Source organism: Myotis myotis, unplaced genomic scaffold (genome assembly GCF_014108235.1).
Source record: "Myotis myotis isolate mMyoMyo1 unplaced genomic scaffold, mMyoMyo1.p scaffold_m19_p_21, whole genome shotgun sequence".
Lineage (NCBI taxonomy): Eukaryota > Metazoa > Chordata > Mammalia > Chiroptera > Vespertilionidae > Myotis > Myotis myotis.
This window is the reverse complement of record NW_023416326.1, coordinates 4,699,505-4,711,412: the sequence shown is the minus strand read 5'-3', so window position 1 is coordinate 4,711,412 and position 11,908 is coordinate 4,699,505. Positions and strand designations below refer to the sequence as shown.

The window sequence follows — 11,908 nt, the reverse complement described above, 5'->3', positions numbered from 1 at the left end:
AATTGCTCTGTGGATGAGTAGATCATCCTAGGAGAAGGGTAGGCCACATGACCCCAAGATCGCTTCCATTCTGAAATCCGTCCATTAGTCACTGCAACCCATGGGCATGAGAAAGACCCCCCTGCCCCAGAGGGCTTGTTAAAATGCAGATGGGCCCTAGCCGGTTTGGCTCAGTGGATAGAGCGTTGGCCTATGGACTGAAGGGTCCCAGGTTCGATTCTGGCCAAGGGCACATGCCCGGGTTGCGGGCTCAATCCCCAGTAGGGGGCATGCAGGAGGCAACCAATCAATGATTCTCTCTCATCATTAATGTTTCTATCTTTCCCTCTCCCTTCCTCTCTGAAATCAATAAAGACATATATATATTACAGATGGGGCCCGAGACTGGGCATCTAATCAGTTCCCAGATGGTCTAGCTCAGTGATGGCGAACCTTTTGAGCTCGGCGTGTCAGCATTTTGAAAAACCCTAACTTAACTCTGGTGCCGTGTCACATATGGAAATTTTTTGATCTTTGCAACCATAGTAAAACAACGATTTATATTTTTGATATTTATTTTATATATTTAAATGCCATTTAACAAAGAAAAATCAACCAAAAAAATGAGTTCGCGTGTCACCTCTGACACGCGTGTCATAGGTTCGCCATCACTGGCTCTAGCTGCTGCTCTGGGGCGGGGGGTGGGGGGCGAACTCACCCCTGAGAACTGAGCTGTGGCAGCTGTGAAAACGGTGCGTTACACCCCATAAATCACGGAGCCAGTCCTGGTCCTCGTGTAGGCTTTACAGATAAACTGCAGGTAATGAACACGTGTCATTTGGGAAAGTCTTAAGAAGTACTAAGAACCTTTAAGCTGCTTCCACACCCAAAGAAACAGGCTTATTTAGAAATTGCTCTTTTAGTTCGTTACAGGCATTTTCCCGGCCCGCGCATCCACCCAGCAGAGGCTGGTGTGCACACGTGGGCAAGCCCTCCGCCACGATGGGGTGGCGTGGGATCCAGTCTCACCGCCCCCCTTTAGCTCCCTTCCTCCTCTACCATCCCAAGGCTCTAGCTGCAGTGAGTCAGTAAATATACTTTTACTGATTTCAGAGAGGAAGGGAGAGGGGGAGAGAGATAGAAACATCAATGAGAGAGAATCATTGATCGCTGCCTCCTGCTCGCCCCACACTGGGGATCGAGCCTGCAACCCAGGCATGTGCCCTGACCGGGAATGGAACTGTGACCTCCTGGTTCAGAGGTGGACGCTCGACCACTGAGCCACGCCGGCCAGGCCGGATGTCTGCATTTCAAAGATGAATGCCTCCATGGAGAAAGCAGTCTGACTGCATAACTATGCGTATTTTTGAGGGCAGAGAATTTCACCCTTTGAATCATAGCCTTCCAAGCCCCTCTGTCCAGCCTCTCTCTCAGACTGAGCTGCTCCATGGTCTTGGTTCCGAAAGAAGGGATACTTTAGGGGCCCAACCTGAAGGCGTGGCCGCGTGAGACCAGCCACATGGGCGAGCTGGCTGGGAGCGGAGTCAAGGCCGGGGAGGCAAAATGAAGACATCCACTTCTTTTTTTAGGACGGGATTTCCTACACTGGCATACTTCTTGTTTTCCTTTCCGTCACAGCTAATAAAAGCACTCGGGTTTTATATAGTCCTCCTAGTGACCCGGTGCACGGATTCGTGCACATCGAAAGGAAATTAATTAGAAGGTGCCGGCAGGATGGGACTGGGCAAGAGACGGGCCGGATACACCCTGGAGTCAACCTCCTGCTGTCCCTCCCCGGCCAGCCGCACCTGGGGTGGCCCCATGGCTCGAAGGGCATCTTCGGAGTGAGCGGGGTCCCTCTGGCAGGTGGGGTCCCTCAGCCGGGCCTGCAGGGCCTAAGGCCACTGGAAGAACGTTGATCCATCCCCCGCCATCTCGGTGCCAACTAGCTCCTGCCCTGTCTCTCTCAGCTGAGCCAAGAGGAGAAGAGCAATATTTTGCAGACAGCTTTTCAGGCGATGATTATCTCATCCGAACACGCCGCTGGACTTGAAACGAAAATTATAATTCTACATTTCCATGTGAAAGAGCCGCTAATGACTGGTTGTTCTGTTTTCAGAAACAAACATCAAAAATCTGGCTGTAACATTGAAGAAGGGAAGGAGGAGAAGACAGATAAAATACACTGGCCAAGGGCACATGTTGGGTTGTGGGCTCAATCCCCAGTAGCGTGGCTCAGTGGTTGAGCATCGGCCAATGAACCAGGAGGTCAGGGTTCAATTCCCAGTCAGGGCACATACCCATATTGCGGGCTTGATCCCCAGTAGGGGGTGTGCAAGAGGCAGCAATCAATGATTCTCTCTCATCACTGATGTTTCTCTCTCTCTCTCTTTCTCATCCTTCCTCTCTGAAATCAATAAAAATATATATTTGAAAATATAAAAATAGAATAAAATACAGCCATGAAGGGCTCTTTTCCACCACCATCACCATCCACAGTCATTTATTTTTCAGGAGACCAGAAAACGCATTCTCCCAACTGGGATACGTCTGAAAGTGAAAGGTTCACGGTCATGTGGGGACAATATCCTAGGAGTTGAGCTCTCGTTACATACACAGACTATATGTAACATGTTACATGTTGGGGCTATAAAGAGGCAAAACATGTAATTTCTCCCCCAAAAGCTTACATTTTAGGTGAGGAGGGAAGATATTTACAAGAAAGAAACACACCACCAGGCAGCTAAATCAGGTGTATTGACACTAAGGAGGTAATTTTTTCTTTTAATATATTTTTATTGATTTCAGAGAGGAAGGGAGAGAGAGAGAGAGAGAGAGAGAGAAACATCCATGATGAGAGAGAATCATGGATCGGCTGCCTCCTGCATGCCCCACACTGGGGATGGAGCCCACAACCTGGGCATGTGCCCTGACCGGGAATCGAATGGTGACCTCCTGGTTCATAGGTCGATGCTCAAACACTGAGCCATGCTCATGATGCAATTCTTCCTGGCTAACCAGCCAGAAAATAGCAGCAGCAAACCATAGGCTCCCTGTGGGTTTCCTTTTATACATTTGCATTTCCAGGGTCATGTGGGTCGTTAACCAATGGCATCTGAGCTTCCCCTCTGCCTGGAATCTCGGCCAGAGGGATCCTCCTCCCCAGCTCTCGCAGAGAAGGGCCGGGCCTGAGACCCGCAGGGGCAGGAGGCACCCACTTGCACCATCAGCTCCAGGCTGCATGGCCATTTGTCTGCCCACGTCCCTGATTATGGAAGACATGGTGATGACATCCACACTCACCCTCTAAAGACACTCCGTCAACTGTTGTCAACATTTAATTATACTCACCTCGTTCTCATTCTCCAATCCAGCCTCTTCAGCGGCTCCCTCAGCGCGTGGGAAAGTTCCCCGGGCAACCCCGGGAGGGGCCGGGACTCAGGACACCTCCCTCCATCCTCTTCCTTAAGGGCCGCCCAGCTTCAGGCTGAAGGGTGAGGACAGTGGTCGGCAAACTCATTCGTCAACAGAGCCAAATATCAACAGCACAACGATTGAAATTTCTTTTGAGAGCCAAATTTTTTTAAACTTAAACTATATAGGTAGGTACATTGTTATTAAGTTAATGAGGGTCCTCCTAAGCTGGGCTTTGCTAAAAACGTCCTCAATCTGATGGAGGTACGTTCGTTGAGGCCGACCCCTTCCAACTCTCCCATCCATACTTGTCTTGTCTACTTGTTTCGTCCATCTCCTTTCTGAAAACCGACTTCTGCGCATGGGCCACGAAGTTTCAATCGCACTGTCTGTGCGCGCCCGCACGTGGTATTTTGTGGAAGAGCCACACTCAAGGGGCCAAAGAGCCGCATGTGGCTCGCGAGCCGCGGTTTGCCGACCACAGGGTTAGGAGCATGGTGGGCACATTGCAGGCAAAGCTGGACAGCTCTCCCTCAGCCTCCCAGGTCTGTGCCAGTCTTCCCAGGAGGCGTCGGGGTTCACAAGTGGGGCACAGAATCACCCGGAAGGTCTCAAACTCTACCTGCTGGTCCCTTCCCCCAATGCCCTGGGGACAGAGTTCTCCCGGCCCCACCCCGGCTGCAAATCACAGGTCTAATTTGTTAGGACAGCGTTTTATTAAGTTTAAATTTAGCAGGCGAGGCTGTGGCTAGCCCTGTCTCTGTTTCTGAGAAACAGCTGTTTACTATTCTAACCCGGCAGAGGCCTGGCAGCCACAGCTGCTCTGCCAGACACCCCTGCCCTGAGCCCACAGCTGCCCGGCTTGGTGCTCAAGTTAGAAGGGGCACACGACCCAGGACTCTGCAGGACCAACGAGGGCAGTCGGGACCTATTTTTGATGATCCCGGGGGATTATTTAAAGGAAATTCCGTGAAGTCCATGTAGCTCTTTAAAAGTATTTGGTTCCGCCCGGCTAGTGTGGTTCAGTGGTTGAGCGTTGACCTATGAACCAGGAGGTCACGGTTGGATTCTGGTCAGGGCACATGCCAGGGGTTCAGGCTCCATCTCCAGTAGGGGGCATGCAGGAGGCAGCCCATCAATGATTCTCTCTCATCATTGATGTTTCTCTCTCTCTCTCTCTCACCCTCTCCCTTCCTCTCTGAAATCAATAAAAATATAAAGCATTTGGTTCCACTGCCTGCTTTCCTTGTCCCCGGTTCTATCCCTGCATTTCCCGCTGTACGTTTATGTGTCTGGAACTGAACAGCAATGAAACGAAAGCCATTGTGCCAGGGAGATGTCCCCGGCTGGGCGCTCCAGGTGAGCTGCAGGCTGGGTGGTTGGCAGAGTCCCTGCTAATCAGAGAGATCCCTTATTCTGTCATTTCCTCCAGGGGAAATGGGACGTGGCTCACAGCTCCCCGGGTACTGTGGCCAGATTGTTCCCCGAGGTCCCAGAAACTGTCTTGCCTACATCTTATTCTTTTTTAAAAAAATATATATTTTATTGATTTTTTACAGAGAGGAAGGGAGAGGGATAGACAGTTAGAAACATTGATGAGAGAGAAACATCAACCAGCTGCCTCCTGCACACCCCCTACTGGGATGTGCTCGCAACCAAGGTATATGCCCTTGGTTGTACCTGGGACCTTTCAGTCCGCAGGCCAATGCTCTATCCACTGAGCCAAAACAGTTAGGGCCACACGTTCTTGAAACACTTGCTGCAGGCAAAGCCCTCTATTAGACCCCCGCCTCTAAGTCACATGCATGGGATGTGGCACTCGGTGTTGGAGTGGGGGCGCTGGACAGTGGGCAAAGGGTCACTGAATCGCTACAGGGACATTGTAGACAAGCTGGCCGTGTGACCCATGGCTAAAATGAGCCTCGGGGGCCAGAGGGGATGGAAAGTGATGAGGAGAGGTGCCCGAGCAGGAGATAGCATAACCTCAGATGACACCCGTAGCCTGTACTATACACGCTGAATGGATGGGGGCCTGAGTGCTCACGACAATGGAGCAGAGAGAGCCCACGTCCCAGAAGGTTTTCCTTTCTCTTTCATTCTTTTTTTTTTTTTAAATTTATGTCTTTTTATTGATTTCAGAGAGGAAGGGAGAGGGAGAGAGATGGGAACAACAATGATGAGAAAGAATCATTGATCTGCCGCCTCCTGCACGCCCCACAATAGGGATCAAGCCCGCAACCTGGGCATGTGCCCTGACCGGGAATCAATCTATTGACTTATGCCAGCTGGGCTCTTATATGTTATTTTTAAAGCCTATCCTTGAATTACCTTCAGATATTTCCCTTCCTATATTAATGATTGATACAATTTACTAATGATTAATATAGTCAATACATTAATATAACCAATGATTATATGGGCATTCCTAAAATCTGAAAATTCTAGCCCTGCCCTTTGAATTCTTTTAATTACTAAAATTAAACTTAAAAAATACACATGTGGGAAAAGCTAATGTCGCTGTAGATACTCAGGCAAACAAAAATCTCATGTATTTGATTTGATTTGGTGGAGAGCAGGGTGGCAGTGCATTGTGAATTCCAAAACGCAGCTAAAAATAACAACTATGGTTGAGTAAGACTGCCGGAGATGTTCTAAGAACAGATGAAGAAACCCGATAGCAAATTCCTCTGCAGTTTGCAAATAGACTTGCGAGCTTGGTTGGAAAGTCTGGGTCTTCTGCTCAAGAGTGGAATAACATCTAAATTCATCCCAATCCCGCCTCCGTGGATTAGTGGTTGGGGAAGTGGTCAGAATTGGTCCTATGAGTAGAGTAACTCTGAATATTGCAAGATGATTGTCATAACATATAAAGAAAAAAACCTTGGAGAATATATTGCTGCTCAGGAGGCTCAGAAATGTATTTGCCTTCATGAAAGCAGTAAACCATACTTCCTTAAGAAATATGGGTTATGGCCCTAACCGGTGTGGCTCAGTGGATAGAGCATCAGCCTAAAGGGTCCCAGGTTCGATTCCGGTCAAGGGCATGTGCTTGGTTGCGGGCACATCCCCAGTATGGGGGTGTGCAGGAGGCAGCTGATCGATGTTTCTCTCTATCCCTCTCCCTTCCTCTCTGTAAAAAAATCAATAAAATATATATTTTTTTTAAAAAAAGAAAGAAATGTGGGCTATGACTGGGTCTGCAGAAAGCTGGGCATCCAGGGAAAGGTCTCTCAAGGAGGTGCTTTTAGTAGGAAAAGTACCCAAATGGGACTACGGCTCTGGTCCTATCTTTAAAAAAAAAATTTTTTTTAAATTTAGTTCAGCCGAAACCGGTTTGGCTCAGTGGATAGAGCGTCGGCCTGCGGACTGAAAGGTCCCAGGTTCGATTCCGGTCAAGGGCATGTACCTGGGTTGCGGGCACATCCCCAGTGGGGAGTGTGCAGGAGGCAGCTGGTCTATGTTTCTCTCTCATCGATGTTTCTAACTCTCTATCTCTCTCCTTTCCTCTCTGTAAAAACTCAATAAAATATATTTAAAAAAAAAAAATTTAGTTCAGAGAGGAAGGGAAATAGATAGAAACATCAATGATGAGAATCATGGATCAGCTGCCTCCTGCACGTCCCCCACTGAGGATGGAGCCTGCAACCCTGGCATGGGCCCCTGACGGGGAATCAACTATGAGCTCCCATAGGTCGACGCGCAACCACTGAGCCACACTGGCCGGGCCAACGGGGTACATTTAAAAGAAAGCTCAGAAGTGGCCTCCAACGAGCTGGGATGCTGGACCGGGCGGCGGCACAGGTACCTGCAATGCATGGTTCTGCTCCTGCATTTGTTTCGACTGCCTGACGCGAGCTACTGGGCGGCCCGCTACCACAGGGGCACGCGGGGGCCGGAACCTTCGGACGCCAGCCGGGAGCAGAGGCCCAGCCCCTGGGGAGGGTGGCACCGGGAGTCGGAAGTTCGGTCGACGAAGGCGGGGCTTCGTTGCCAGGAGGCGGAGCCGTCGTTTGCGTTTCCAGGAAGCTTGTCCCTCTTCTCTCGCCGTAGCGCCCGGAACCGGAAGCCGCCCTGAGGCGTGCGCTGGGTTTCCGGTCGCGAGCTGCCCTGGGCTCCATGTGGGAACTGCTGTGAGGGATTTGCGATCCGAGTGCTGCCGAAATCGAGCTCCCGGTGAGTGGGGGCTGGGGGCTGGGGGCGGGGGTGGGCCATGCAGGGCACGGCGTCCGCGGGTGTGGAAGCCCGGGAGCCGGACTGAGGGGCCCTGGAGCTCCCGGGGGCCGGGCAGCTGCCTGTGGGGGAGGCGTTTGCTGCTCGCAGGCTGGCGGAGGAGACAGCTTGGCTGACGGCGGGCGCGTTTCCTCGCCCGTGTCTCAGGAACCCGCCCGCGGGAGAGATGACGTCCTTAGCCCAGCAGCTCCAGCGCCTCGCCCTCCCGCAGAGCGACCCCAGCCTCCTGTCCAGGGATGAAGTTGCCTCTTTGCTGTTTGACCCCAAGGAAGCGGCCACCATCGACCGGGACACCGCCTTTGCCATCGGTGAGCTCCTGCCCCTTGGAACGCCACGGGGAGCGTTGGCTTTCTGGATGTGGCTGTGTTTCCTTCTTTTCTCTCCTGACCTGCCCTCCCCCGGAGCGGATCCTAACTTGTTGACCTCAGGTTGTTAGGGAAGGAGAATGACAGCCGTGTGCCAGGCGCCCGAGACGCATATACGTGCACAGATGCAACCACAGGGCTAGGGAGGTCGTCTGATGCACGGAGAGGAGGGACAGCCACAAGGGGCCGAGTTATTATCCTTCCTGTAGAATAAAACCCTAATATGCAAATCGACCCAACCGGAGGACAGGTCGTTATGACACTCGGACTATCAGGGGGCAGTCGCTCAATGCAGCAGCGTGTGCTCCCGCCTCCCCCCCCCCCCCCCCAGGAATTAGGCAAACCGGGGTGGTGGTGGGGGGCATGGGGGCCAGCAGGCTGCACCAGGTCACCAAGCAAGGCGGGTGGTGGGTAGGGGATGATCGCCCGGCTTGCGGGTCACCCCACAGATGGCCCTGATTGCCGGCCAGGCCTAGGGACCCTACCCTAGATGTTGGGAACAGCCTCTGGGATATAAAAATGAAAAACTGGCAAGGCTGCTCGAACCCTGAAAAGACAGGATGGTGCCGCGATGACATGCATGGACTCTGGCTTGCACATGTTGTGGTCAGCCCTGACTCTGACACTTATAACTGTGTGACAAAGCCAGTGACTTCTCTCTGCTTCAGTTTTTCCACCCATAAGGTGGGGGAAATGGTACTACTGCCTCCGAAGGATCATGTTATGCCCCACTTTGTATAATCAGGGCAAAAAAATGTAGCTGCCCGTGCAGCAGCAAGATGCCGTTCACCTGTATGAAAAGTATGGTCACTGGTGCATGCAGCGTCCCGGATTGCGAGAGGGATGTCCGACGGCTGGTTTAGGCCCGACATCCCCCAAGGGGGCCCCCGATTGCAAGAGGGAACAGGCCAGGCTGAGCCCCCCCCCCCCACACACACACATATACACACACGAATTTCGTGCACCGAGCCTCTAGTAGCAGATACTAAACACACACACACAACACAGCCCCTGTAGGAAGTCCTTCTTGTTCTCCTAGTTGGTGCAATATTATTCATTCTCTAGTTGAAAATGAGGAATCTGTGTTTGGGACCATGTTACAGGTTGGGCACGCTAAAAGGATTCAGAGTTCTTTGAGGGGTGAGTAAAACTGCGAATGAGGGGTGAGATGCGCCTCCTTGCGAAGGGTCATTAAAGGAACCGCCCTTTTCCCAGGGTGCACCGGCCTGGAGGAGCTGCTCGGCATCGACCCCGCCTTCGAGCAGTTCGAAGCCCCCTTGTTCAGCCAGCTCGCCAAGACCTTGGCGCGCAGCGTGCAGACCAAAGCCGTGAACAAGCAGCTGGATGAGAACATCTCGTTGTTCCTCACTCACTTGTCCCCCTACTTCCTGCTGAAGCCAGCACACAAGTGTCTGGAGTGGCTGATTCACAGGTAGGAAGCGGAATTACAGAAATAATCAGGGGCTGACGACTTTGATCTTTAAAAAAAATAAATAAGTAATGACAGCATGTACCCACTGAAAGCTGAAAAATTAGGTAAGCGAGGGCTTAACGTGATGCCTGGAGATGCGGTGAGATAAGCATGAGGAGGGTGAGACCAGCCGGTCCGTCTGCCGTTAAACTCGTTTTTGTTGACAGTGGCACACGGCACAGGACTGCTGCAGGTCTTGAGGTCGCACCTCATCCGATCTGAGGTGCTTTGCATTAGCAGTTGTTACTGTGTGTTGGGCAGAGGGGACCACTGAACTTATTTCTTGCTAAAGTAACAAAGTCAGTGGTTTGGGGAAAAGGGAAATAGCAATCCTCTGAAACACCAAAACTAGGAAAACCGCAATTTACCGTGTATCGAACATTTATACGCCAGGCCCCATGGTGAGTGAGCACTTGGCGTGCATTATCTCAGTACTCACGACATTCCTATGGGGTGACACTTGTCCCCATTTTATAAATGGAAAGACTGAGGCATAGATCGGTTACTAATGTTGCCTCAGTCGCACATCTAGTAAGTTGGATACAAGTTTGTTTCCCAGGTCTGATTCTCATCCTCTCCGGGAGTTGTCTCAGTAAGTTTACCCAGCTTTATTTTCTCACTTCCTAGCATCACCTCACAGCTTACACATCTTTGTGTATTCCCCCTTATATACGTTTTAAGAAAAGAAATACTTCTGTTTCATTCATTGGAGACATGGTGATAAAGTGACTTCCCTTTCGGAAGCAAGTGAGTCATGGAGGAAACATAATATTTTCTGGGTCTTCTAATTAGCAGAACATTAAACTCCTCGGACAAAAAAAAGAATCAAGTCTGTAATATTTCCCTGGGCCTTCTAGCATTCAGTTTCCCCCAAATAGATCAATTACTCTAAGGAGCACTTTTGCATTTGAGTCTACATTTACTTATTCATGTTACACTGAGTTCGATGCAAAGATGAGTAGGCTGCGCTTGGTTACTGTTTTGGAGTAAATGCTACAGTGAAGGTGTAGGCGGTGTTTGGGGCTTGGAGAACCCCCTGAGTTAGTCGAGGGAGGCTTAGGGGGAGAGTAGGGCCTTGGCCAGCACAGAACCACATAGAAAACTAACTAAGAAAAGGCACGTGGTGTGTGACTCTGAAAGGCACCGGTGGGCTGGAGGCACGTTAAGAGGGGTCACTGCTGGGGGAACTAGGAAAAGCGTGGGAAAGGGGCATCTGAGCTAGGGTTTGAAGGCTGGACAGACTTAATGTATGTGACAGAATTAACGCGTCTGTCTTTTGTTACTAGGTTAGAGGGACCAGTACAAAGTTTTGTGAAGTGCATGGACAGGTTCTGTAGGGTTTGATTTGATGATTCTGTTTCTGATGAGTATTTTGGCTTTAGAATTACGATAATGAGGGAACGGAGGCGGCTGTGGGAGCTGAACCCTGGAGCGCGGCTGCCTGGTGGCCGGCTGCTTCTCCGTTGGTCTGACTGCAGTGATCCCGCGTTATGTTAATGTTTGTTTTTTGTTTTTTTTTTAAATATATTTTATTGATTTTTTACAGAGAGGAAGGGAGAGAGACAGAGAGTTAGAAACATCGATGAGAGAGAAACATCGATCAGCTGCCTCCTGCACATCTCCTACTGGGGATGTGCCCGCAACCCAGGCACATGCCCTTGACCGGAATCGAACCTGGGACCCTTCAGTTCGCAGGCCGACGCTCTATCCACTGAGCCACACCGGTTTCGGCCCGCGTTATGTTAATGTTATCGTAGGTTAAAACAACGTTGAGAGAAAGTGAGTGGGATACAGGTTTTGGTATTGATATTTCATATTTTACCCCATAGGAATTGGCAGAACTGTGTTGAGTACTTCAGTGCAAAATAGAGGGCTATGGTTAATGCTCTGTATCCTATAATTATGTGATTGTTTTGACTAGTATTCATTCTGAGTATTTTTAGCTCATTGATAATACAATTTGGACGTGTCAGGAAATACGTGCTTGTAAGTTTTGTGTCAATTTGAATTGTTTGCTTTTCCCCCCAGGTTCCACATCCACCTGTATAATCAAGATAGCCTCATAGCTTGTGTTCTCCCGTACCATGAGACAAGAATATTTGTGCGGGTTATACAGCTCCTAAAAATTAATAATCCAAAGCACAAATGGTTCTGGTTGTTGCCAGTTAAGGTATGATTGTTGAATGACATGTACCTGTGATCAGTACAAATCTTGATTAAGATGTAGTTTGGAAAAAATTAAGTCATTGGTGCTTCTGAGGGTATTACCTCCATCACTTTTATTTCCTAACTTCCTGTTTAAATAGCAGCTGGGTTTTATTTATACCTGATACAGGCTGTGCAATTTACATAGGGGGGGGGCAAAAGTAGGTTTACAGTTGTGAGTACAGGAAACAGAGCTTATTTCTGTGCCATTTATTAATTATTGTATGTTCCATATGAAGCCCCG

General features: G+C 50.1%; 1 protein-coding gene across 5 annotated transcripts in view; it reads left to right on the top strand.

The window, feature by feature from the left end:
* The first annotated feature begins 7,439 nt into the window (after nt 1-7,439).
* HEATR1 (HEAT repeat containing 1) overlaps nt 7,440-11,908 on the top strand; it is a 34,746-nt gene continuing 30,277 nt past the window's right edge. For 3 of the 5 annotated variants that reach the window (XR_004974995.1, XM_036354556.1, XM_036354554.1), the window contains exons 1-4: nt 7,440-7,566; nt 7,771-7,931; nt 9,204-9,420; nt 11,488-11,629. Coding sequence is in view for 3 of the 5 variants with exons in the window: in XM_036354556.1 (XP_036210449.1) it covers nt 7,790-7,931; nt 9,204-9,420; nt 11,488-11,629 (501 nt within the window). In the remaining 2 variants the exon portion in view is untranslated. Of the gene's footprint in view, nt 7,567-7,770; nt 7,932-9,203; nt 9,421-11,487; nt 11,630-11,908 lie in introns of those variants that run through there. The other 2 variants (XM_036354557.1, XM_036354558.1) reach the window with 2 other exon arrangements.